The 26,182-nt window shown below is 33.9% G+C and overlaps 1 protein-coding gene across 4 annotated transcripts in view; it reads right to left on the bottom strand.

Moving 5' to 3' along the window:
- LOC128982570 (mothers against decapentaplegic homolog 4) overlaps positions 1–26,182 on the bottom strand; it is a 173,193-nt gene that overhangs the window by 128,160 nt on the left and 18,851 nt on the right. For all 4 annotated transcript variants that reach the window (XM_054401546.1, XM_054401532.1, XM_054401538.1 and 1 more), the window contains exons 2-3: positions 23,139–23,716; positions 3,566–3,670 (exon numbers count right to left, since the gene is read on the bottom strand). In XM_054401546.1, the coding sequence (XP_054257521.1) occupies positions 3,566–3,670; positions 23,139–23,716 (683 nt within the window). The remainder of the gene's footprint in view (positions 1–3,565; positions 3,671–23,138; positions 23,717–26,182) is intronic.

Consider the following 26,182-nt stretch of genomic DNA (forward strand, 5'->3'; position numbering starts at 1 on the left):
ATATTTACTTATGCACACTCTATGGTGCAAAATAGCCAAAACAGCTGCGGCAATTATTATTGCCAACCACAAAAACAAAATAACCCATTTATAATGCAGTGTAATGTTTATTACCGTATTATAAACATTGTGTATCAATTCGTTTTTTGGACACATATATCCCAGAAAAGAAATTTCTCGGGACGGATATACCCGTTTTCAGCCCGGAAAGTAAACAAAGATTGACGGATATATCCGTCCATAGCCCTGGAAGGGTTAAAGGTCTTTTCGTGTCTAGTTCATGTTGGTGACACTGATCAATGGGTCGACGAAATTTTGTTCCTATTATTTTAGGGGTAATTTTGTGATTTTTATTTTACTGTTCGGTTATATAACTAGGGGACGAGTTGACGAGTTATTGTCTATGATTACATTGTTTTATTTGGTTAATTGAGTTTTCTAAATAGCTGAAGTAACAAGAAACAAATTGTTACAAAACACGACCTCTACAGTGCACCAGACAGAACTAACAGCAAAATTGTCCTCAGCTGATCCATAAGGATGAGGAATCTGGGACATATCGATGGTTTATCTATGATACAACCTAATATTCTTGTGTCTTGGCCTATGTGTGTATGCGTTTGTGAGTAAATGTTCAGCTTGTAGACAGTGCTTATTACAGTAGAACCTCGCTAATTCGAATTTCAGAGGAAAGACAATATATTTCGAATTATAGGAAGTTTGAAATATAGAGAGTTTGAATTATAGAGGTCAGAATAAATAACATTCAAATTATGGAGGTCCCAGTTTTAAGTGTAGAGAGTTTGAGAAAACGGAGACTAATGAACACATCGACAACATCAATAAAGTACATGTTGTCAGTTCATGTTTCAACAGGCATATTTGTTGTTCTAAATTCGAATTTCAGAGGCTTACGGTGACACAGTTCAAATTGTAGAGGTTAACTTCGAATTTTGGAGGTAACAATTTGAATAATGGCTACAAAATTTGAATTGTAGAGGCTGCAATAATCGAAAAAATCACTTTGAATTATCGGTATATTATTTTTCAAATTTTAGAGGTTTTCTGAGGGTAACAGACAAACATTACTAATTATAGAGGTTTTCGAATTATTGAGGTTCGAATTAGTGAGGTTCTACTGTAGTTGTAAATGTGTGAGTAATTTTTGTGAATATTCCATGTTGATGTTATGTGTATTTATAGTTTAACATTTTTGCTCTTGTTGTTAAGTAGGCCTACTGATTAATACAGTCTATGTCTTGTTAGTATTATTTTTTCAAGTCCCTAAAATCTTGTTGTGATCATTATTACCACACAAATAATGTTGACACAATTTATTAACTTTGGTGTGAATAATACTGCACTTCAATTTGAACTGTTATAACACTTATTGACACTTCTACAATGTGTGTATTGTATTCTTGTAGAAACCTAAAAATAATGTAATTTTTAATCTCAATAAACAATAAAGTTGATTTTACAGGGTTGGTACTGATTTTGGAAAATGAAATTCCCTGACTTTTCCAGGTTTTCCAGACTGATATTATACTTTTTCCAGGTATGCCGTAAGACGATATCGAATAGTCAGAATCAAGAGTTATTAGAAAAAATGTAGGCCTAAATAGTTTACTCATAAAACCAATAAGAAAAGAATTAAACATCTGGAATCTGGAAAATTAAGAGTACCAACTAACTTAACCTCACACTTTATGTTCTACTTGGCCTTGACTTGACACGAGCAGATAGACGATACGGTGCTTCTGATACTGATATATATCGATATTTTGCTTGCGATATCATCGGCTTATATCGGAAGAAACATGTGATATTGGAAAAATAACTACCATGCTTGTACCGGAGACAAAAAGTAGTACCAAACTAAAATATTAAATGTTTCAAATAACAGAATAAATTTTTTTTATAAACTCCTACAAGTGCAGTTTTTTGAATCAGTATTGGTATAAATTCAATGAGGAATTGTATTCAGTATCGTATTGAAATTGAAACGATGAATGTAGGCCTATCCTTCCGCGCATCGCAGTACTAGCCGTGTTTTCATACGTGGGATTATTATCCCGAAAACAGGATTTTTAGAGCATGAGCGGGATTTGAAGGGGATTTGGGATAAAACAGGAGTTTTGACTATGACGTCCGTTTTTATTTACTATGCTTTATTTTAGTGAAAAACTAACCCCAATCGAAGAAATTTCCTTAACAAAATATAATAGCAATGTTAAAACAACTATTTAAACGCAATATGTCTAATTTAACACTCAGAATTTAACATAAAAAATCTTAAGGGATTAAACGGGATTTCTTAACCCAGTGACCGGGATTATATTCTTTTGGTCGTGTAGAAACACTGGGAGCTCGGTGCGTTCAATTAAAGCCAGTAATCAGAGGGTGATGATAGAATGTCTGTCGATGTTCTATGTTTTTTATATCAATGGTAGGTTCCCGATGTTTTTGTTACATCGCTTTTTTCGTCAAACTTCCATGTTTTTGACCAAGTATTGAGATGTAGATGCAAAATGTAGTCTTTCAAGAGAAATTCCAGATTTTTTCCAAAATTCCCTGACTTTTCCAGACCAACAAAATTCCCTGACATTTCCAGGTTTTCCAGGTTTTCCCTGACCGTACCAACCCTGTTTTAATGATAAATAATAGGCCAAGTAAATATACTGTACTCTAATATTTTATAAATACCTAGCTAAATGTCATCCTTCTTATAAATGCCAAAATAGTGAGAAAAAAAACTCGTTTACAAAAAACCTAATACAACATAATCCCCTGGTAGAGGGCCCCTTCACAGCATGAAGCTGAGGGCCCCAAATGGTCCCAGTCCGGGCGTGCTTACTGAAAATAAGTGAACTGTTGTAGTTTGCTTGTTTATAGATATATTTTATTTGATTGACATGGCAAATTTATTTATTTTATACCAAGCTATAATATAAAATATATCAGCTATAATATATTGTATTTTACTAAAAAACACACTTTATTACCCTCTCTGTAGCAGGAAACCGAGGTACTCTTTGAACCTAATGTTAGTTTAATAGATTTAAGTGTAAATAAAAAAAGGCCTAATTGGAGATCCTGTCCCTACAAAGATAAACAATACTCTGTAACAAGGATTACTCACTGCCTACTAGTGTTGCATGAAGAAAATAATGAACATTAGAATTTCCCAACTGTATTGATGTTATTTTCCGCAAGGCATGTTTGAATATAAATTTAAAAAAAAAACTTCACCAATATTTCTGAATTTTTAGAAATTCAGGAATATTGGTGAAGTTTTTATCTTAAATATATATTAATTCCAATATTACCAGTTCTTCTTGAAGACATGTTTGAATGTCTATTAACAAAAGTATTTATTTCTCATTTCATAATTTCACATTTTAGTAACGTAACATCTAATGAATCAAACTTCCCTTATAATTTAATTTATGTACATCTCTGATTATAAAATACATTTCATATACTTCCATTAGTAGTCTTTTTTGTGATTTTTGTCTGTAGAATATTGTTGCATTTTAAAATGTAAAAGAAAAATATGAGTTACCTGTAATCTGCCATCAAGCGTTCGCTGTATGGTTACACACTTGCTGGGGTGGGACCCATTTGTAGTAATAGCTGTAATTAAGCTATCTAATTCATCACGTTTCTCCTGTGAAAATTATTTTAATCAGTCATGTAGACCAAAAAATGGGATAAATCACATAATTACTAGATTGGCCAAATCAACACTAATTTAAAATTAATTGGCAGTGTCAAAGAGATTAAAATAAGTCAAATTAGTTCTTGAGGTCTGAGTATTTGTTAAAAAATGAATGGTTCTTCTATCTTACAATGCTTGTTTTTTTTTTACATTACAGTTTTTAGCAATTTTAGTTGGTGCTCAAATATGAGAAATCATCTGCTGGTTAGGTACAGTAGAACCCCTCATATCCGACCATGATAGGACCATGGCAATCGGAACGGCCAAAAGGTCGGATATCGGGAGGAGCATAACCTGCAGTCTCTGCGACTTTGGTAATCGTCTCCCGCGATTACGGCAACATCTACGATCAGTCTTTCGGTTAACTGATCACGCTCGGCATTATCAGTTTTATCAGTACATAAGATCAGCGTTATCAATACATAAAAAACGATAGTGATTAGCAGGTACTTTCCTGTTATCTGGTACCTACGAAAAAATTCTTTCCTATTATCTGGTACCTGGTTGTACTTTGGTTAGGTTAGGTTAGTTTATCAATAACATGAGTATTGTAAGTAAACGAACCTAGCCTAACCTAACCTAACCTAACCAAACCTAACCTAACCTAGCCTAACCTAACCAAACCTAAACCTAAACCTAAACGGTAGTATGTGCTCCGGACTCTGGATCGACGAAGTTGTATTTGTGGTTAAAGAATTTTTTCGCAGGTACCAGATAACAGGAAAGTACCGATAGGCCTATCACTATCGTTTTCTATGTTTTTTATGTTTTGTGTAAAATGTGTGTTTATTTATTTATTCTGACGACACATCAAGTGGATCCTTTTGTTTGCTTGACGATGGCGGAGATGCTTAAATAGCCGCCTATCGTTTGTAAGCCTGCTATCGTTTGAAAACCAAACGAAGTTGATTTTTCTTTACCTTCTTCATCTTCAGACGAGGAGGACTTTTCCTGGACAATAAACTTTTTTATTTGTTGAACAGGGATGGTTTGGTTGGGTTTTCTTGGCTCTTTCCTTTTTTTATCTGTTTGTTTTTCACATTTTTTTTTATATCAAACAGCCCATTTTTCTTAGCCTTTTCTTTCATTTTAACTATTTTAGCATTTTCTTTTTTATTTCTTTCTCTTTCTTCCAGCTCCAACTCTAAAAATGCCTATCCCCTTTTGTCCAACTCAAAACCATCCCATTTTGTCCAACTCCGACACATTTGGAATCAAATATGGCTGCTGCCAGAACTAAGCAGCAAAACTACAAGGTGATCACATAAAAATATTCGGAAATAAACAGCAAACAAAATATAATATTACCAAAATTGTATTCCCTTAATACTTACTTTATCTTACTAATATTATAAATGTGAAAGTTTGTGCATTTGTTTGTTTGTTTATTTGTTTGTTTGTTTGTTTGAAGTTCAATCATGCATTAAATACTTGTTGGATTGGGCTGAAATTTTGTATGATGATAGCTCACGTTCCCGATTAACATATAGACATATTCTTATCTCAAAACCCTTTCGGGCTCTGCCCCCATGGCTCTGAAGTTTCCCATATTAACCTTCTAAGTATTCATATTTAAAATGAATTAAAGAATTTAGTCAGCTGTTTCAACTACACAAGTTGGTTCTATGATATTCAATAGCATTATAAAATTATAAAGTTTACCAACAGTACTATAGATTTTTTGAATTTATGACAATAGCTAATTTGAACCAATGAGCAACAAAAAGCTATGATACACAATGAGAACATTACTTTTTTCTATTGTTTAGTTGCAGTGGTAGAACATTTTAGCTATGGTAGATGTGCTATAATATTGTATACTATAAATTAAAAGAACCAAATTTTCTTAAAACCGTGTTCTCTCGCATTGCAAACGCAAAGCACGAGTATAACTGCAATAAGAATTGTATACGCCAACCCCGTACGAAGAACGGGTACTCTGCCAGTACTTTAATACTTTCTTATTAAATGGCAACCATACAAAGTATGTATTTTAAGCCAAGTATGAATCCCACGCAGACACAATATCAATGAGATCTAGCAAGGTGTACAATGCACTATTATTTTTATCACATGCTACTTCACTTAGAATTATTACATCAAAAGCAGAGCTACTTGAGCCTAATTGTACATTCAGAGTATCCCAGTGCTTATTAATTGATATGATATTTAAGTGTTGCAGCTGGATACACTAAGCCTACAAAAATGAAAACAATCTGGACAATAAATAGCAATAGACTCTGGACAAAAACAACAGGAAATAAACTATTGGTCCTAAATAAATAACAATATGTAAACTCTGAAATAAACAACAACAACAAAACTAATAAAATCTGGAAGGTTAGAAACATTGAATTAGAATTTGAAAGATAAACAACAAGAAATAGGCTATGGTTGATGATAAGTAGAAAATAATAAAAGTAAGCAGTGAAAAGTATCCTTATATATAATTCTGTAAGACAAATTATTTACCAGAAAATTGTGGACATCTGGTAGGTCGCAGAAAAGTGGGAGGGGTCTTAAATTAAAGGTCTTGACCCCAGGGACTCGGGGAAAAATAGCAGAATTCCCATAAAGTTACCAGAAATCGAGATATAACGTAAAATGTTCTCCATAAGAATAGCATTAGAAGCCATTTACTGCTGATTTTGTTTACTGCAATACAGCTGATCGTAATTTATCATCAAGCCAGTACGCCATGTTAACATTTGGATTACTTATTTGCCAGTCAATTTTGCAATGTACTATATAAAACCAGGGATAACGTTACCTATAATAATTAAAACTTTTTAGTTAAGTTATAGAATGTGGAAATAAATGATTTTACTGAGAAACATTTCAAATTTGTGTATTTTTAATATTTAACATAAAATAACTACATTGACTAAATAGTTAACGATTCAAGATTAGGACAACTTCTGCTTTGTTTTTATTTAAAAACATATGTTATGTAGAGTTTAATCAATATTTTGTATGATGTGGAATAACCTCCAACGGCTACTCTTAGAAAATAACCTGGGAATAAAGATGGAATAGGTTCGTACAAGAAATATATATTTGTTAATTAAGTTAGTACTATGACAAGTTCCAATGGGAGGAAAAATAATATTGTTTGGAGATTTTAAACAAGTACTGTCTGTTGAGAGAGTACTCTCTGTCAAAAGAGTTAAGAATCAGCCGATGATTAGGCCTAATTTGATAGAATCGTAACGTCAATCGCACCTTTAAGAGGAATACCACCACATAAACCAACTACTAATTGTAGTTTTTTTATGTTGATCAGAAAAAATTTAGGGCTATGTTTGGTCAATGGGATGCCTTTACTTTACACTAATGTAGTTAAACCTTAACAAAAGGAGTATAGACTTAGAAATATTAACTGGGTAGGGGTGCTAATTTAGCGGGTTTGGCCAAGAACTAAGCTTACCTTAACACACCTTTCTTTGCATTTTTATATTTGACGAAGACAATTTCCAAAATTCCAATCAGGAGACCCTTTTTTCATCACCATAAACCATAAGACCAAAGCGACCTTAGTAAATCAGCATTTATTCACAAACAATTATATGTTTGCTGCCTTGAGCAGAGTTAAACCCATGTTGTGATTTGAATGATTTATTGAAAATAACATCAACAAAGGCAAACAAAGACAAACAGCAAACTGTTTTTACACAAAAGATATGACGTACAGGGATATCTATTCTGACGCATAGGATAATATCGTTCTTAGTTTGTTTAAATATTAGAATAATTTGTTTTATATTATCGAGTTTTTTAGGGACTTATGTCCCTACAAGCCACTAGTGTATATATAGTATTGGGGAACTTGGATTTCTGGGGAAGAAAAAGTGTTATCAGTTCTGATAAGAGTAGAGAGAATTTTATCTTTGAAGAGTGAGAGAACAAATATAAGTAAATTTATCTTATTTTTTTCAGGTCGTCCTTAGATCCTAATAACATTGATGTTATCATTCTCCTTTTTCCTCGCCAAAACCCGCCCGCCACTAAACCATACAAATTCATACTTATGAGTTGTAGCTCTTTTTTCGCTTCTTTATGTAGGCTTCTGTAGTATGGGCACATGTTCTTGTAGAAAAACATGTTGTTTAGTTTAGTCTTCCTCCCATTCTTCAGCCAGATGTCCCTTGTTCTCTTAGAGTAAAACTGTACCAAGACTGTCGGAGGATTGCCATCCCGTCTGGCCTGTAGCCTATGAGCATGATGGATGTGGTGAGGCTCAAGTTCCACGCCGATCTTCTTGGCTACTTGGTCCATCAAAGTTACAATCTCTTCATTTGGTTGTTTTGGCAAACCTTGTATTCTGAGGTTGAGTCTTCTGCCATATTGATCGAGCTCAGCTAAATCTAATTCCATTTTGTCAATGGCCTCTCGAGACGAATTCTCTTTAGCCTTAAGGACATCAACTTCTGATTTTAGGCTTTTATTTTGATTCCGGAGGCCAACAACCTCCTCCAAAAGTGCAATTTTCCGGTGCCTTTGTTCCCATTATCAATTAACTAGCTTTTGATTTTAAAAACTTTTTAATGATAAAAAACTTAATTAGTTATTAAATATTGTTTAAATGCAAAGTGTTAACGTATGCAAGTTGTCTGCTCAAACCGCCATATAGCAAAATCAATCTGGCATTTTAGCAGATACAATAATTAAAATCCATAGAAAAGGCTTTACTTTCTATTCTATTATTTCTACATTGTATTAGTCAATCCAGCTCAAATGTTGTAACTAGGTTGGTTATGGCCGTTTGGGCATTACAATGCCATCGTCAGATAACAAATCTCGGCTGAAGTAGCATCGTTGAAGTTAGAACACTTAACACATACGAACAATACGAATAAAATTTACAAAAACGATCAGGCCTGTCGTACAAACTGTACTGGTTGACATTGTTCCCGTCCCAGCAAATAAGATACAATAAGATTAGAATCATCAGCATACTGTACGAGTTTAGTATTATATATTTTGTTTTACAAAGACAGTTTGGCATATTCTTAACATAGCAAATAAAAAGTAAAGGTCCAAGAATAGACCCTTGGGGGACGCCATGCTTTATTTTTTGTGTTGATAATGGAATTTTTGGAATTTGAGTGTTGTTTATATGACTGATTTCTGTAAACTGCTGCCTGTTGGTAAGATATGACCTCAACCACTGTAAAGGAGTTTTTTGAATTCCAAGATAATGTAATTTCTGTAGCAGCCTTTCATGTGAAATACTATCAAATGCTTTAGAAAGGTCCATGAAAATATCAGCAACACTTTCTTATTTGACTATTGATTCTATAATTAATCGATTCAGTAAAATTCATCAGAGCTGTGGTGACAGATTTCTCTTTACAAAAACCGTGTTGTTTGTCATCTAAAAGACTATTTTGTTCTAAAAATTACACGAATCTACCATGCATGGCTTTTTCAAAAACTTTTGAGATTAAAGGGAGAATAGAAACTGGACGATAATTTTCGACATTAAGTTCTTCCCCTTTTTTGTAAATTGGAATGATTTTAGAAATCTTTAATTTGTCCAGGAAGATGCCAGAAATGAAGGATGGATTAATCAGGTATAATAAAGATCAATGGGATTTTTTAAAATGTTATAACTTTTATTGGCACCTCATCATATCTGTAAGTTTTTATTTTCCGGGGAATCAATTAATTTAGCAAATTCGTCTTCATGAAGTGGATTACATTGGAACACTTTTTTTGTAATCAACGAGTTATTTGTCCAAGTCACTGGCTGTGCTGGAGGCAATTCCTTAAGTAAATCTATATAAATAAAATTACAGTTTTGTCTGTACATTTCTTAGAATCATGCAGTTTTTGGTTATTTTTACGTTTCATAGCCTAAGAAAGCCGAAACAAGTCTTATCTCAATTACTGTCTGTATGTCTGTTTGTGTGTTTGTCTGTCCATTCTGTGACTCCGTCTGTAACGCTAAAATGTCATTTTACGCGGCCTACTCCTAGAAAACTAGAGTACCGATCAAGGTTCAAATCATTTTTCTGTATTTACTTACTGGATTGGTGAGAGTGTCTTTGGCTATAAAAACATGGCCTCACTTCTTCGGAAACAAAAAAAAGAACCATCAAAAACCCAATTTTGTTCGATTTTTGTCAAATTTTCTCCCAATGTTTACTATTACATTACATTTAATGAAATAACGATCAGCTGTTTGGATTAGTTCTCACTTCTAGCTGTCACCGATATGTTTACATTAAAAGTTGTTTACAAATACCGCAACCATTTCCGATCAAGTTTTGTCAGCACATCCAAACAAAGTGAGATTAAAAACGTTGTGCCTTACTTAACCGGTTTAATTCATCGCAAGTGCAATGATTGTTCTTGAGTTTTGATAACCGGGGAAAATATCGTGAATCAGTGTTGTATTAGTGCAAGGAAACTTACATTTTTTTAACACGTTCGCTACTGAGCGTCGCATATATGCGACGCCGCGGTCATTGCCACAGACCGAGGTATACATTTGAATCTTACACATAGACCGGCTGTCACTTGGATAACAGTACACACAGACCACGGGCGAAAACCTGTAAAACAGTGATCATTTACATTGTAATATGCTTCAATCGTGTTTGTAAATAAATTATTCTTGTTTTTTTGTATTTGTTATAACCTTTTGTGATGTCGCATATTTGCGACGCCCGGTCTACAGCGAAGACAATAGTGAAAATTATCATAGTTTTCTTGAAATAGACTAAACGTCGCATATATGCGAGGATAATGCAGCCTACATACTGCATACATACATACAGTGATGCAGAAAAGTAAAGACCATATTTTCCAACTATTATATGACGTCACCAATCATCATATCCACAGACCAAGCGACGCAGTTGTGCGTCAGACATCTCTGTAGACCACTGCAGGGAATTCAGTGGCTTCAAATAGACCACTACAAAGATATGAGCATTTTAATAACATTAGAACCCCGACGCAAATATGCGTCGGCAGTCTATTTTAATGTGACTAGCCGACGCATATATGCGACGGCAGTCTATGGGTGGGAATCGGCCGTCGCATATGTGCGTCGCTGGTCCATGTGAATGGAAAATTTCGTACTATTGCAGTAGCGAACGTGTTAATCATCGTCACCAATAACGTAGCTTACAAAGGTTTCCACTCATAAACGGCGCTTCAAGGACAGTTGTGTAAAGTGCAAAGCAAAGTAAAAAATCACAGCTGCAGTGGGTGATCGTGGATGTAGCTGCGATCTTGGAAGATCTTTCTGATTTCGCTGTGATCGTACCGTAACAGAGGTTTAACTTAACAGATGTAGCTAAACTCGCTTTTCCAATGTGTCACTTTTGGTTTCTACTTACTTACATTTCGACAACGATATCGGTACTTTTCCTACTTAGGAAATAAAACTACAACCGTACAAAACAACAGATTTGTGCGTTTTTTGTCACATTTCATCCGAATGTTTGCTAGATATATGTACCGATTATCGTTTAGAGATTACGTAATCTTTTAAATAAGAAACCTTTGTTTGGATAAAGGTGGTTTCTTCAAACTGTCATTAATATGTTAACATTAAAAGCTGCTTACAAATATGCTATTAATAGGAAATAACTTTAATTTTCGAAAACTAAAAAAAAAAATTAAAACCAAAGTAGATTAATAACTTCGGTACTGCACCAAATAACGTGAAAGTTCACATCACTATTTTCACTATTTATTTATAAACACTGCACCTTATTGCTTATTAAATTTAATTGATGTCTTACTGTATAATTTTTAGCGTTTTCTGTCTGGACTCCAAAATGTTGTGTGGACTCAAATCTGTATTTGTGTGTCAATGTCTATTGGTAATGCATTAATGTCCTTATTTTTCGTGGAAAAGACAAGAGCACCATTGTTAATAAAAATTTCAACCCGAATAAAGTGTGCAGTAGTGAGGTTGAGATAGTGTTTTAACTACTTTTAACCAGTGTGAAAAGTAACTTTCAATTACAGGCCTACCTTTTAGGGCTATGCCTCATAGATCTATACTGTAAAGCAATTCCTTTCATAGATATAAAATGTGGACTAACACGATCGGGTGACATTTAATTGCGAAGCATTCGTTTTGGCTTTGAAACTGTCAGATATTGTATTTGAGAAGGTTTATATGTATTCCTAAACAGTTAGTTTTGCCATCATATCTGGAAAAATGCGCACTAAATATGCAAACCAACTCCTGTTCTGAATATAAGGTTTTAACTTACTACAAGATTCCCGTTCGTAGAACGGGCAAACAGCTAGTTTTAAATTATATTCACATAATAGTCACTAAAAATGTTACTAACATAAGTTGGATTAGAAAACAGTCTACCATCAGATTCTACTACAATATTTTCACTGGATTTGAATTTTTAATTTGATACTTATGAGTTAATGATTTCCCAAATTGTTTTGGAGAAGTGGGAGTTTGCAATTTTGTTTGGAAAAAATTTTTCTTTGTATTTACTGAATTTATTTTAAACTGCCTGTTTCTAGTTTTTACTTGTTTATGAAGTTCAGTAGACTTTGTTCTTCTTGCCTGTTGTTTTACAATATTGTTTTTTTCCTTTTTTAACTCCTCAGTTATCCATGTTTTTTTTTATTTTTGTTTATTTTCAATAGAACCCGTGGAAAAGAAAAAATTAAAATAATATTTAAATATGCTATCAAAACTGTTGTACTTTTCATCAAGAGTTGCATTGTGGAATGCCCTCCAATCCTCCTTTACAAGTAATGAATTGAAGAGAGCCGTGTTGTCAATTGTAAATTTCCTCCCATACCTAAATAATTGTTAATTTTCATTATTGTCAAATGTACATATAATTTTCAATACCTGCCCATCATGATCAGACAAACCATTTACTAAACCTTCTATTTAAAGAAAATTTACATCAATGTTATGTTAGTTAAAAAATTATCTATCCCGGATTCTGGCTGGAATTAGCTGTTACTCTGGTGGGAAAGTCTACTGAGTACCTTAATCCATGCCGAGTAAGAATATTTTTTAATTCAACTGATTTAGTAGCGCTTTTTAAAATATTTATATTAAAATCTCCAGAAATCACAATATATTTTAATTTTTTTAACAGAATAGTAATTAGGTTATCGAGCCTGTTGAGAAATTATATTGTTTGAAAATTAGGTTTTCTACGTACTGCTGCTGTTATAAATTTGAATTTACCTATTTGAAACTTAGCCAACATTCAAACATTTTATCCTCACAAAGGCTATTTACTTTTAAAGAGACAACATTTTTCCCCTTCAAACTCCGTTCTGCCAAAACCATTACTCCTCCTCCTGTAGCGGTAGTTTGAGCATATTGACGACTTATTAAGAAATAATTAGACAGGTACGTTCTATCTCGACTGTACCAAAATTATGCTCAGAAAGTATTACTATATCAGGTTTAATTTCTGACAAAATTATTTCCAACGGTTCAATACGGGACTGTAAATCTTGCATGTTTTCATGAAAAATTTTAAGATTCCTAGTTTTATTTATTAGCAAAACAAATTGATTGGCTGTAAGAACGGTGCTTAAATGGGTGGGATTTTTTCTATTCTAATATTTCTATGCAGATTGAAGGGTGAGCTAAAAAAGTACTATTATTATTCTCGGCCCTACCCCCTACCACTTTCACAATCACTATATTGCCCATGATTTGCACTATCACTCGCACTATGAGACGAAGATGCCGCTGACGTTGAAGGGAGGCTGCTGGTGTCTGTGTTGTGGACAGTGGCTGGTTGATACTCACCTGACTCACAATGCTTGTAGGTTGCTCTGCATCTTCATACGGGCGTCCTTCTTCCAGAGGCTCGTCATGCAGTAGGATGGACCTTTCGAGCTGAGCTTTTGATCCTTTAATTTCTTTTCTCAGTACCTCAAGGAAGTGATTGTGAGAAAGGTCCTTCCACAGAGCTCTATTTGCTGATGGCTGATCGTAGGAAGCAATAGTAATTGTAGCTTTTGTTCTCTTTTGAAAATTTACAATTTTTTTAACAAAGTGATGTATGTCAATTAGGTCTCGAACACAGTCCATAAGTGAGCATACAAAAGATTCTCCAGTTTTTGGGTTTTGAAATGTTTTTCAAGCTGGGCAAATGCTTCGTTGTAGTCCCCCATTAATGAATATAATGTGGGCTAAATTGTGAGGGATAAGAAGCTGTTCTTTATTGTTCAATTTTTTAGGAATAGAGAATCCTATGTTTGCTATTGACTTGGTGTTATATGTATGTAGTTGGTGGGATAATTTTGCTTTTATTACTTTTGTAAAGATTATAATTATTTTTAAGAACTAGCTGTTTGCCCGTTCTACGTACCGTAATCTTGTAGTAAGTTGAAACCTTATATTCAGAACAGGAGTTGGTTTGCATATTTAGTGTGCATTTTTCCAGATATGCTGGCAAAACTATTACTGTACATGAATACATATAAACCTTGGCAAATGCAATATCTGACAGTTTCAAAGCCAAAACGAATGCTTCGAAATTAAAAGTCACCCGATCTTGTTAGTCCATATTTTATATATTATGATAAAAGGAATTGCTTTATAGATCTATGAGGCATAGCCCTAAGGTAGGCCTGTAATTGAAAGTTACTTTTCACACTGAATAAAAGTAGTTAAAATACTACCTCAACCTCACTACTGCACACATTATTCGGGTTGAAATTTTCATTAACAAAGGAGCTCTTGTGTTTCCCACGAAAGACTGAGAAATTAGGACATTAATGCGTTACTAACAGACATACACACACAAATACAGTATTGAATTAGGGGATTTGCTACGCTATAATTAAAGCAAATTACAAAAAAAATAATTAGGGCCTATTTGAAAGTTTTGATAGTGTCATCAAATTTTATGATAATCATTCTTAGGCCTAATCAAACTGTAAAATTGGTGTAAATCCGTTGGCAAATATATAAAAAATTTATACGTTAACAACGCCAAGCTTTAAAAATTCATGATGGTTTGCTAAAAAAAATCTTTCACTAATGTTTTATCATTTTCATAGCATAAACTAACATTATGGAGTAGAGACAGAAAACGCAAAAATTATACAGTAAGACATCAATTAAATTTAATAAGAAATAAGGTGCAGCACTAACGATAACTATAGTTGTAAATAGTGATGTGTTTGTACGTAAAAATGATTCTTACTGCTACCACCGGTTCTAAGGAAAAGTAGCAGTACCAAAAACCAACGTTTACATTTACGAAAAGAACTATAGTACTTACGACCAATTCAAACTGTCTTTCTAATCAAACTGTATTATAGGTGTTAATCCGTTGGCAAATATATAAATAAATAAATACTCAGGCCACAAAACATGTAACATGTAACGTTCACAACGTAAAGCTTTAAAAACTCACTATGGTTTGCTCAAAAAACTTTCACTTGATGTGGTGCAGTACCAAAGTTATTAATCTCCCTTGGTTTTAATTTATTTCTAGGTTTTCAAAACTCAAAGTTATTTCTCATTAATAGCATTATTTGTAAGCAACTTTCAATATTAACATATTAATGACAGTTTGAAGAAACCACCTGTATCCAAACAAAGGTTTCTTATTCAAAAGATCACGTAATCTCTAAACGATAATAGGTACATATATCTAGCAAACATTCGGAGGAAATGTGACAAAAGACGCACAAATTTTGGACGTTTGTAGTTTTACTTCCTAAGTAGGAAAAGTACTGATACCGTTGTCGAAATGTAAGTAAGTAGAAATCAAAAGTGACACATTGGAAAAAGCGAGTTTAGCTACATCTGTTAAGTTAAACCTCTGTTACGGTACGATCACAGCGAAATCAGAAAGATCTTCAAAGATTGCAGCAACATCCACGATCACCCACTGCAGTTGTGACTTTTTACTTTGCACTTTACACAACTGTCCTTGAAACAATAGAATTTCTCAATAGGTTCGATAACCTGATAACTATACTGTTAAAAAAAGAAAAATATATCGTAATTGTTGGAGATTTTAATATAAATATTTTACAAAGCTCTACTGAATCAGTTGAGTTTAAAAATGTTCTTACTCGGCATGGCTTAAGGTACTTAGTAGACTTTCCCACCAGAGTAACAGCTAATTCAGAATCTGGGATAGATAATTTTTTAACTAACATTGATGTCAATTTTCTTCAGATAGAAGGTTTAGTAACTGGTTTGTCTGATCATGATGGGCAGGTATTGAAAATTAGATGTACATTAGGTAATAATGAAAATAAACAATTATTTAGGTATGGGAGGAAATTTACAAAAGATAACATGACTCTCTTCAATTCATTACTTGTAAAGGAGGATTGGAGCGCAGTCTACAATGCAAATGTTGATGAAAAGTACAACAGTTTTGATAGCATACTTAAATATTATTTCAATCTTTCTTTTCCACGAGTTCTATTAAAAATAAATAAAAATAAAAAAACATGGATAACTGAGGAGTTAAAAGAGGAAAAAAACAATATTGTAGAACTTAGCCAACAGGCAAGAAGAACAAAGTCTACTGAACTTCATAAACAAGGAAAAACTAGAAATAGGCAGTTCAAAATAAATTCAGTAAATGCAAAGAAACAATTTTTCCAAAACAAAATTGCTAACTCCAATAACATCTCCAAAACAACTTGGGAAATCATTAACTCAGAAGTAGCAAATAAAAAAATCAAATCTGGTGAAAATATTGTAATAGAATCTGATGGTAGACTGGTCTCCAATCCAACTCATGTTAGTAAGATTTTTAATGACTATTATGTAAATGTAATTGAAAATTTACTTGAGGATTTGCCTCCAGCACAGCCCGTGACTTTGACAAATAACTTGTTAAATCCACAAAAAGTGTTCCGATGCAATCCACTTAATGAGGACGAATTGGCTAAAGTAATTGATTCTTTGAAAAATAAAAACTCTTACGGATATGATGAAATACCAATAACAGTTATAAAATTTTCAAAAATCGCATTGATAAAGCCTTTATTACACCTGATAAATTCATCATTCATTTCTGGCATCTTCCCGGATAAATTGAAGATTTCTAAAATCATACCAATCTACAAAAAAGGGGATGAACTTAATGTAGAAAATTATCGTCCAGTTTCTATTCTCCCTTCAATCTCAAAAGTTTTTGAAAAAGCCATGCATGGAAGACTCATGCTATTTTTAGAACAAAATAGTCTTTTAGATGACGAACAACATGGTTTTTGCAAAGATAAATCTGTCACCACAGCTCTGATCAATTTTACGGAATCAATTATACAATCAATAGACAAAAAAGAATGTGTTGCTGGTATTTTCATGGACCTTTCCAAAGCATTTGATAGTATATCACATGAAAGGCTGTTACAGAAATTGCATTATCTTGGGATTCAAAAAACTCCTTTGCAGTGGTTCAGGTCTTATCTCACCAACAGGCAGCAATTTACAGAAATCAGTCATATAAACAACGCTATAATTTCAAAAATTCCCTCCACAACACAAAGTATAAAGCATGGCGTCCCGCAAGGGTCTATTCTTGGACCTTTGCTTTTTATTTGTTACGTTAAGAATATGCCAAACTGTTTAGGTAACAATGTAATATATAGTTCTAAACTCGTACAGTATGCTGACGATTCTAATCTTATTGTATCTGCTAAATGTCAGATGGATTTGGAAGTAGCAGCTCATATAGAATTATCACAAATCCAAGAATTTTTTGTAAACAATCGATTAATGCTAAATTCACAAAAAACTAATTTTATTTCTTTCAGCACTAAGCAGAACAAAAATAAGTGTAGCCCTCATATTTTTATTGACAACAACACAATAAATCAAATTGATTGTACAAAATTTTTAGGTATCCATATTGATGAATGTCTTAGGTGGGATCATCATGTAGGAAGCATTGTGCGTAAGGTAAATTCTGGAATCTATGCCTTGAAAAGAATGTTTTATTTGAGTGACCTAGCAACATTAAAAATAGTTTTTCATTCCCATATCCAATCACATATATCTTATGCAATAGTAGTGTATGGAGGCACTTCCCAGAAAAATTTAGATAAGATACTTGTTTTACAGAAAAAGGCAATAAGAATAATGTTAAATCTAGATTATAATGAGTCTGTAAAGCAACAATTTGTCAATTTGAAAATATTAACTGTGTTTAGTTTGTACGTACTCGAATGTATAATACATGTAAAAAAATAACCAGGAAAAATTTAAAACACATAGTGAAACCCATCAATACAACACTAGAAACAAAAATAATATAGTTCTACCGAAACACAACTTAGAAATGTATAAAAATAAGCCCTCATATGCCGGTGTAAAGTTTTTAAAGATAATACCAGATGAAATAAAAGATATTAAGGATAAAAAAAAGTTTAGACAAAAACTTAAAGAATTTTTGATAGAAAAACCCATCTACTCAATAGATGAACTGTTTATGAATGTATACAGCTATAGATAGTTTTATTTTCTGTATTTTTGGTTTAGGTTAAGTATATGTACATAGTAATTATAAGCTTGACACTATTTATTGTACGTTTTGTACATAATATAAATAAAGATAATTTGAATTTGAATTTGAATTTGAAGCGCCGTTAATGTGTGGAAACCTTTTTTGTAAGCTATTTGTGACGATGATTAAAAAATGTAAGTTTCCCAGAACTATACAACACTGATTCACGGTCTTTTCCCAAGTTATCAAAACTCAAGAAGAACCATTGAACTTGCAATTAATTAAACCAGGCACAACGTTATTAATCTCACTTGGTTTAGATGTGTTTATAAAACTTGATCGGAAATAGTTGCGGTATTTGTAAACAGTATTTAATGTAAACATATCAGTGACAGCTGCTAGAAGTGAGAGCTAATCCAAACAGCTGATCATTATTTCATAAAATGTAATAGTAAACATTGGGAGAAAATTTGATAAAAATCGAAGAAAATTGGGGTTTTGATGGTTCGTTATTTTGCCTTTAACGAAGAGAGGCCATGTTTTTATAGCCAAAGACACTCTCACCAATCCAGTAAATACAGAAAAATGATTAGAACCTTGATCGGTACTCTAGTTTTCTAGGAGTAGGCCGCGTAAAATGACATTTTGGCGTCACAGATGGAATGACAGAATGGACAAACAGACAAACAGACAGACAGAAATTGAGATAAGACTCGTTTCGGCTTTCTTAGGCTATGAAACGTAAAAATAACCAAAAACTGCATGATTCTAAGAAATGTACAGACAAAACTGTAATTTTATTTATATAGATTTACTTAAGGAATTGCCTCCAGCACAGCCAGTGACTTGGACAAATAACTCGTTGATTACAAAAAAAGTGTTCCAATGTAATCCACTTCATAAAGACGAATTGGCTAAATTAATTGATTCCCCGGAAAATAAAAACTTACAGATATGATGAGGTGCCAATAAAAGTTATAACATTTTAAAAAATCCCATTGATCTTTATTACACCTGATTAATTCATCCTTCATTTCTGGCATCTTCCCGGACAAATTAAAGATTTCTAAAATCATTCCAATTTACAAAAAAGGGGAAGAACTTAATGTCGAAAATTATCGTCTAGTTTCTATTCTCCCTTCAATCTCAAAAGTTTTTGAAAAAGCCATGCATGGTAGATTCGTGTCATTTTTAGAACAAAATAGTCTTTTAGATGACAAACAACACGGTTTTTGTAAAGAGAAATCTGTCACCACAGCTCTGATGAATTTTACTGAATCGATTAATTATAGAATCAATAGTCAAATAAGAAAGTCTTGCTGATATTTTCATGGACCTTTCTAAAGCATTTGATAGTATTTCACATGAAAGGCTGCTACAGAAATTACATTATCTTGGAATTCAAAAAACTCCTTTACAGTGGTTGAGGTCATATCTCACCAACAGGCAGCAGTTTACAGAAATCAGTCATATAAACAACACTCAAATTCCATTATCAACACAAAAAATAAAGCATGGCGTCCCCCAAGGGTCTATTCTTGGACCTTTACTCTTTATTTGCTATGTTAAGAATATGCCAAACTGTCTTTGTAAAACAAAATATATAATACTAAACTCGTTCAGTATGCTGATGATTCTAATCTTATTGTATCTTATTTGCTGGGACGGGAACAATGTCAACCAGTACAGTTTGTACGACAGGCCTGATCGTTTTTGTAAATTTTATTCGTATTGTTCGTATACCCCCCCTTCCCTTTAGGGAAGTAGCTATTACCGTAGGTGGCACGGTAAGACCTAGACCCGGGACCAATTTACTTTTTCATTTTGATGTCCCCAGAGGCCAAAAACACCATTCGTTCAAATTTTTATATATGTATATATATATATATATATATTATATATATATATATATATATATATTAAATATAGACTTATATATATATATATTATATACAGGGTTAGTAAAAAGTGTGGAGACCCCCTGCTATTTTTTTAACGGCTCATGCTAGCAAAACTAAACTCGGCACACCTTTATGGCATGTTATGAAGTACTTTTTGGGCATAACCGCCACTTGGTGTACATCCCCAAAATGGGGGATTTTGGGGAAACTCAAAAATTTCAAATACAAAGACCTATCGAGTGACCCCTCATTTTGAAGGTCCTGGTAAAATAAAACCAAAAACGCAAAGTAGAGGTCTTTATCTCAATCCAGTAAAAAATGGCAGCCAATTGAAATTCTCAGAAGTTGAATTTAACTTGCAGCTTTCCAAGTCTGGAGACCCCCTGTAAATTTTGTAGTGGCTCATACTAGGAAAACTAAACTCTACACCTTTTTGGCATTTTATGAAGTACTTTTTAAGCCTAATAGCTACTTGCTTACCAAACCCAAAATGGGGGATTTAGGGGGAAACTCAAAATTTTTAAATAATAAGCCCCATCAAGTGACCCCTCATTTTGAAGGTCCTAGTAAAAGAAAACTAACAACGCAAACTAGAGGTTTCTATCTCAATCCAGTAAAAAATGGAAGCTGATTGAAATCTTTAGAAATCGGAAATAACTTGCATATTTATATTCAACTAGCTGTACCCGCGGGCTTTGCCCCGCTTAACTTCGTAAGTATTCGCATGGCTCAATCACGTCCTGGTTGAAGTTCGTTCGCTGCGCTCACTTGTTTTCAGGTTAGCTCGTTCGCTACGCTTACTCGCCTCCAGGTTGATGTTCGTTCGCTACGCTCACTCACCTTTTGGTTGCAAATTAGCTGTTGTCATACATTTAAAAAAGTCATCCCTTTTATTGTTTATAATACAGTACTTAGATAAAGGTTTTTATGTTTTAATATTTAACATTGGAGGATTTAAACGTTGTTGAGTGCAAAGGTGTGCTGCGATTGGGGTTTAATACATTTGGACGTGTTCAAAAGTAAAATAGTTTTCTGTGCTGCACTCTGTAGAAACACTGTGGCACTATTTCAAATCATGACTAATGCTAATACAGAATGTTGTAATAATTCAAACCTACAAAACAGTTGGTGAAACATCTGCTTTTAAATTATATTTATTTGTAAACATTGTAGATCAAAAAGTCTGACATTGGCCCACTTAAAACCCTCTGGGGCAGAGCCCTTTTGACAGATCTGCACCAAACTTCACTCGAACCATCATTGAAAGATGCTTAATAATGCCTGAAAGTTTCATTACAATCTGTCGAGCGGTTTCGGAGTCCATAACGTATATACACACACACACACATACATAGTTCCTCTTTTATAGATATAGATTGGCTGCCATATTTTACTGTGTTAAGATAGAGACCTATAGTTTACGTTGTTAGTTTTCTTTTATTATGACCTTCAAAATGAGGGGTCACTCGATGGGGCTTATCACTTAAAATTGTTGAGTTTCCCCCAAAATCCCCGATTTTGGGTTTAGGAACTTATGAGAATTTCAATTGGCTGCCATTTTGTACTGAACTGAGATAGAGACCTCTAGTTTGCGTTGTTGGTTTTCTTTTACCAGGACCTTCAAAATGAGAAGTCACTAGATGGGTCTTTGTATTTGAAATTTTTGAGTTTCCCCCAAAATCCCCCATTTTGGGGTTGAACACCAAGTGGCGGTTATGCCCAAAAAGTACTTCATAACGTGCCATAATTGTGTGCCGAGTTTAGTTTTTCTAGTATGGGCCGTTAAAAAAATAACAGGGGGTCTCCACACTTTTTACTAACCCTATATATAGACTTATATATATATACGTCCGTGAACGCGATAACTTGAGTATTTTTTGTCCGATTTTGATGAAATTTGGTTTAAAGGTGTAAAGCGGGATAAACTTGAATGAGTTCGCGAACCAGCACGATCAGACCATGGGAACGGGGCTTTACGGGGAGTTTTATGGGGTAAAAATTGGTTTTTCTCACTTTTGACCCTCAAAACACAAAATTTCCCGATTTCTCTTTAGACCTTTTTAAAGAGGTTAAAAAAACAAATAATTTAGTATATAAAAGTATTTTTGTTCGATTATTAGTAACGGAGAAAATTAAAAAAATTGTAAATTTAAAATTCCCATGTTATTCTTATGGAGAATATTGTCAAATGTTGTAGTTTGCTTGTTTATGGATATATTTTGATCAAACTTGGCAAATTTATTTATTTTGTACTAAGCTATCAATATTTTACTCAAAAACACACTTTATTAGTTTCCTTGTATCAGCAAACCTAGGTACTCGTTAAACCTAATGTTATTAAAATATATTTAACTGAAAATCAATTCAGACAAATGGAAATTCGCTTAGTCGGCAGGTTTGCTGCGGCGGGGTTGTTTAGTTTTGTTTTATCTTGGATTTCTGGGTAACTGTACTGTCTTTAAATAGACCATATTAATTTTGGGACAATGAATCATTCCATCACAATCAGAGGCAATGAGAGGTTATAAACGAAAAAATATCTTCTCCTAAGACGTTATGAGTAGGTAGTGATTGTTAGTAACTAAAAAACGGTCGTAGGTAAAGTAGTGTAAGCAACTCGCCTTAAGCTACAGTTAGCCTTTAAGACACTTGTAGATGTTAAAAGCTCTCGCCAAGGTTCGAACCTCTTAAAATTTCCTACTTGTGTCTTAAAGACTATCTTTACACGATGGATATGTAAAATACTAAATTTACATATTTGCTTAACTTATGTTTTAGACCTACATATAACTACATATAAGACCTACATATAACAGGACTATTAAGTAGGGTTTGGAAAATGAAAAAAAATTTAGGGCTGAAATACCTACTTTAAACAACAAACCACTTTTATATCTATTAGCTACACAGTTAAAACCTCAAAGGGGAGACTGTACTGTTTCATGTTCAATGCTCTAACTCGTAAAACAGTCAAAGAACACAAAAATTGCATTTTTTAAGACATAAAAGGTTTAGTCTCCCCCTGAGCAAACTACTGATGACTTAAAAGTAGACAGTTAAAAGATTACTGACCTTCAGTTTCTTGACAAGACTTTCAATCGCCCTCTTGGCAAATCCTTCAGACTCTCCTCCTTGTCTGTGGCACATCAGACTGTGTACTATGCTCAAGCATGCATCTGCTGATGTGGGCGCTCCTGTGTTGATAGTGGCGTTGGATGTGGAGGTTGTGGTACTCGATGGCATGTAAGTGGAGCTGTTTCGGTTTACAATGCCACCATGACAAGAGGTATCAGCCGGCGCGGAGGTAGCAGAGGTCGAAGAGCTAGCAGCAATGTACGTGGAACTCCTGTTCACCAGACTTCCCAAACATCCATCTCCAGACGTCGGAGTACCACTGTTCATAGTCGAAGTCGAAGAACTAGTAGTCAAATAGTTAGTACTTCTGTTAACGATGTTTATACAGGTGTCACCAGAGGTGGGACCTTCACTTTCAATTGTTGAGGTTGATGTGCTAGATGGCATGTACGATGTGCTTCTGTTGACCATACTAAGACAAGCGTCAGCTGGTGCGGCTGTTCCACTGTTCATGCTGGGTGTGACTGTGGCTGTAGTAGTGCTCGGTGTCATATACATAGTACTCATTTCCTGTGCTGTAAAATATCAGTAACGTTTAAAACATGGCTTGTCAATGAAAAATCTACTAGCCAAAACCTAGAGCTAACTACAGCTTTGTTGTATTTTGTCTATTTACCTTAACGTGTGTTAGGCTAGGTATTTTCCAGATTGTAACAAAATCAGTCTAGACAAAACATTGCTTCTTATCAAAAAGAAGGTATCAGATAATGTTTTCATAGAATTGATTTAAGTCTTGTTTCCTCTCATTTTTGTTTCTATAAATCATTTGAAAGTAGTAGATCGGTTGATATCAAAGAAGCAAAATGATCAATATTGTTTTAAATAACTGAAAAACAGGTTGATTTCATAAAAAAACATATGTAAAAACACCAATAACCATACAGCCCTCATTCTAATCAGTGGCTGCAATAAGGCCACAAGGGGGTTCCCAGGTCTAAAATAAAGTAGGCTAAGAAGTAAAAATTTAGGCTAGTTAGGCCTATTGCTCATTGAAAGAAATTTTTATCACAAAATACCAAAAAAATTAAAAGTTCATGAGAATACAAATATTATGTTGTCTGTTATTTTCTGGAAACGTATTTGTAATGATTCATATTTGTCTAGAGTTAAGTAGTGTAAAAAAAATTAAACAAGTTGAAAAATTGTAATTGAATGAAAAATTGAATAAATAAGTTTATGTCACAAAATGTCAACGAGGAAATCACACAGGTCAGTTATATTTATTGCGTTTGCCGGTTTCATTTGTCAATACAGTCCAACCAAAACATCTCAATACGCAATATGACGTTATATGACAGAATTTAGTAACTTCTACAGTAGGCCAGTAACCTTAGAATAACAAGAGCCTAAATAGCATGTGTTACCCAATATAATTTTCAAAATACACTTGGTTTTGTAAAAACCCATAACCCGTAACCACTGTAAATTATTGCAAACCTCGATAAGTCTAACTTACACCAACTTAACTACAGAAGTCTATTTTGATAACCCCAATAAGATACTTGCTGTTGAAATTGTTACTGTAGTGCCTATTGTTGTAAGAAAGACTTAGTAAACCAAAAGTATAGCTTTTAATCATTCAAAATTACAACCATGTTTTAGTTAAGAACAAATACAATATTTACAAACAAATACAATATTTACAAACAAATCAAATAATAAATATTATCAGGTGATAATGTTCACATCACCACATTCTCCCCCACTATTTTTCAAGGTAGGTATAGCATATGTAATCCTTTAGATATGACGGAGTCTTGACATTCTTTGGACGTAGTTCCCCCACAGCCGACTCTGAAGTTGGGGTCTGAGATACCGTTTGTTGAGTTTCATTTTGAACTTCATTGTAGTCAATGTCTGAATTTATATTTTTAACATTCTCTCTCTCTCAGTAGTGTTGTCTTCAGGAGGTAGATCACCAGGAGGTAAGCCAGCGGGTGCAAGATGTCTCAGGGATACTTGTGATTCTGACCCATCTCTTCTTCTGACGAGAGCGTACTGTGGATTTGATTCCAAAAAATGAACTGGCTCCACAAGGTCATCATATTTATTAGATCTTACAAACTTTCTAAGCAGGACAGGACCAGGAGCAGATAGCCAAGATGTTAAGGAGTCTCCATTGGTAGTTCTTCTGCTATGTATAAAGAATCTTTCCTGCGGTGTGCAGTTTGTCGCAGTGCATAAAAGAGATCTGACTGAGTGAAGAGCCTCCTGTAATACTTCTTCCCATGCAGCAACTGGCAGGTTGTGGGTTTTAAAAGCTAGTAGGATGGTTCGCCATATTGTTCCATTAAAACGTTCAACCTGAGAGTTCCCTCTAGGGTTAAAAGGTGTCGTATGACTTGTAGCTACTCCATACTTGTGAAGAAAGTCCGTCAGCTCACGTGACATAAAAGATTAACCTCTATCTGAATGTACAAAGGACGGGGCTCCAAACATAAAAAATAGATCTGAAAAACATTTGATAACTGTTGCTGAACTAATGTCCTTACAGGGGTAAGCAAATACAAAACGAGAATACTCATCCACCATGGTTAAAAGGTTGTTGATGGAAGAGGGCCCTTAAAGTCAATATTTAGACGTTCGAAGGGAGTAGTTGCCTTTATCAATTTTTCTTGGAATTGGTGAAATCTTGGCTTCACTTCTGCACATGTTTGACAAGCTGATGTCATCCTTTTTACATCATCCAGAGTGTAGTTTAGATTTTTAGTTCTAATCCAATGAAACATTCGAGTGAATCCCGGATGGCAGAGAGATTTGTGTAATTCAAACAACTTAGCATTGTCCCAGCGAACCGCACATGCCCGAGAGAGTGTATCTGCTTTTACATTCTCCCTGCCAGGTCGGTACACTATTTCATATTGATAAGGTGTTAGCTCTAGTCGCCATCTCATAACTTTGTCGTTCTTGATTTTGCTTGTATGCCTCTTGTCAAAAATAAATGATAAAGCTTGCTGATCTGTGTATAATCTGAAGTCTCT

Source organism: Macrosteles quadrilineatus, unplaced genomic scaffold (genome assembly GCF_028750875.1).
Source record: "Macrosteles quadrilineatus isolate MER2022 unplaced genomic scaffold, UCM_ALF_1.0 Scaffold_1__1_contigs__length_201487025, whole genome shotgun sequence".
Lineage (NCBI taxonomy): Eukaryota > Metazoa > Arthropoda > Insecta > Hemiptera > Cicadellidae > Macrosteles > Macrosteles quadrilineatus.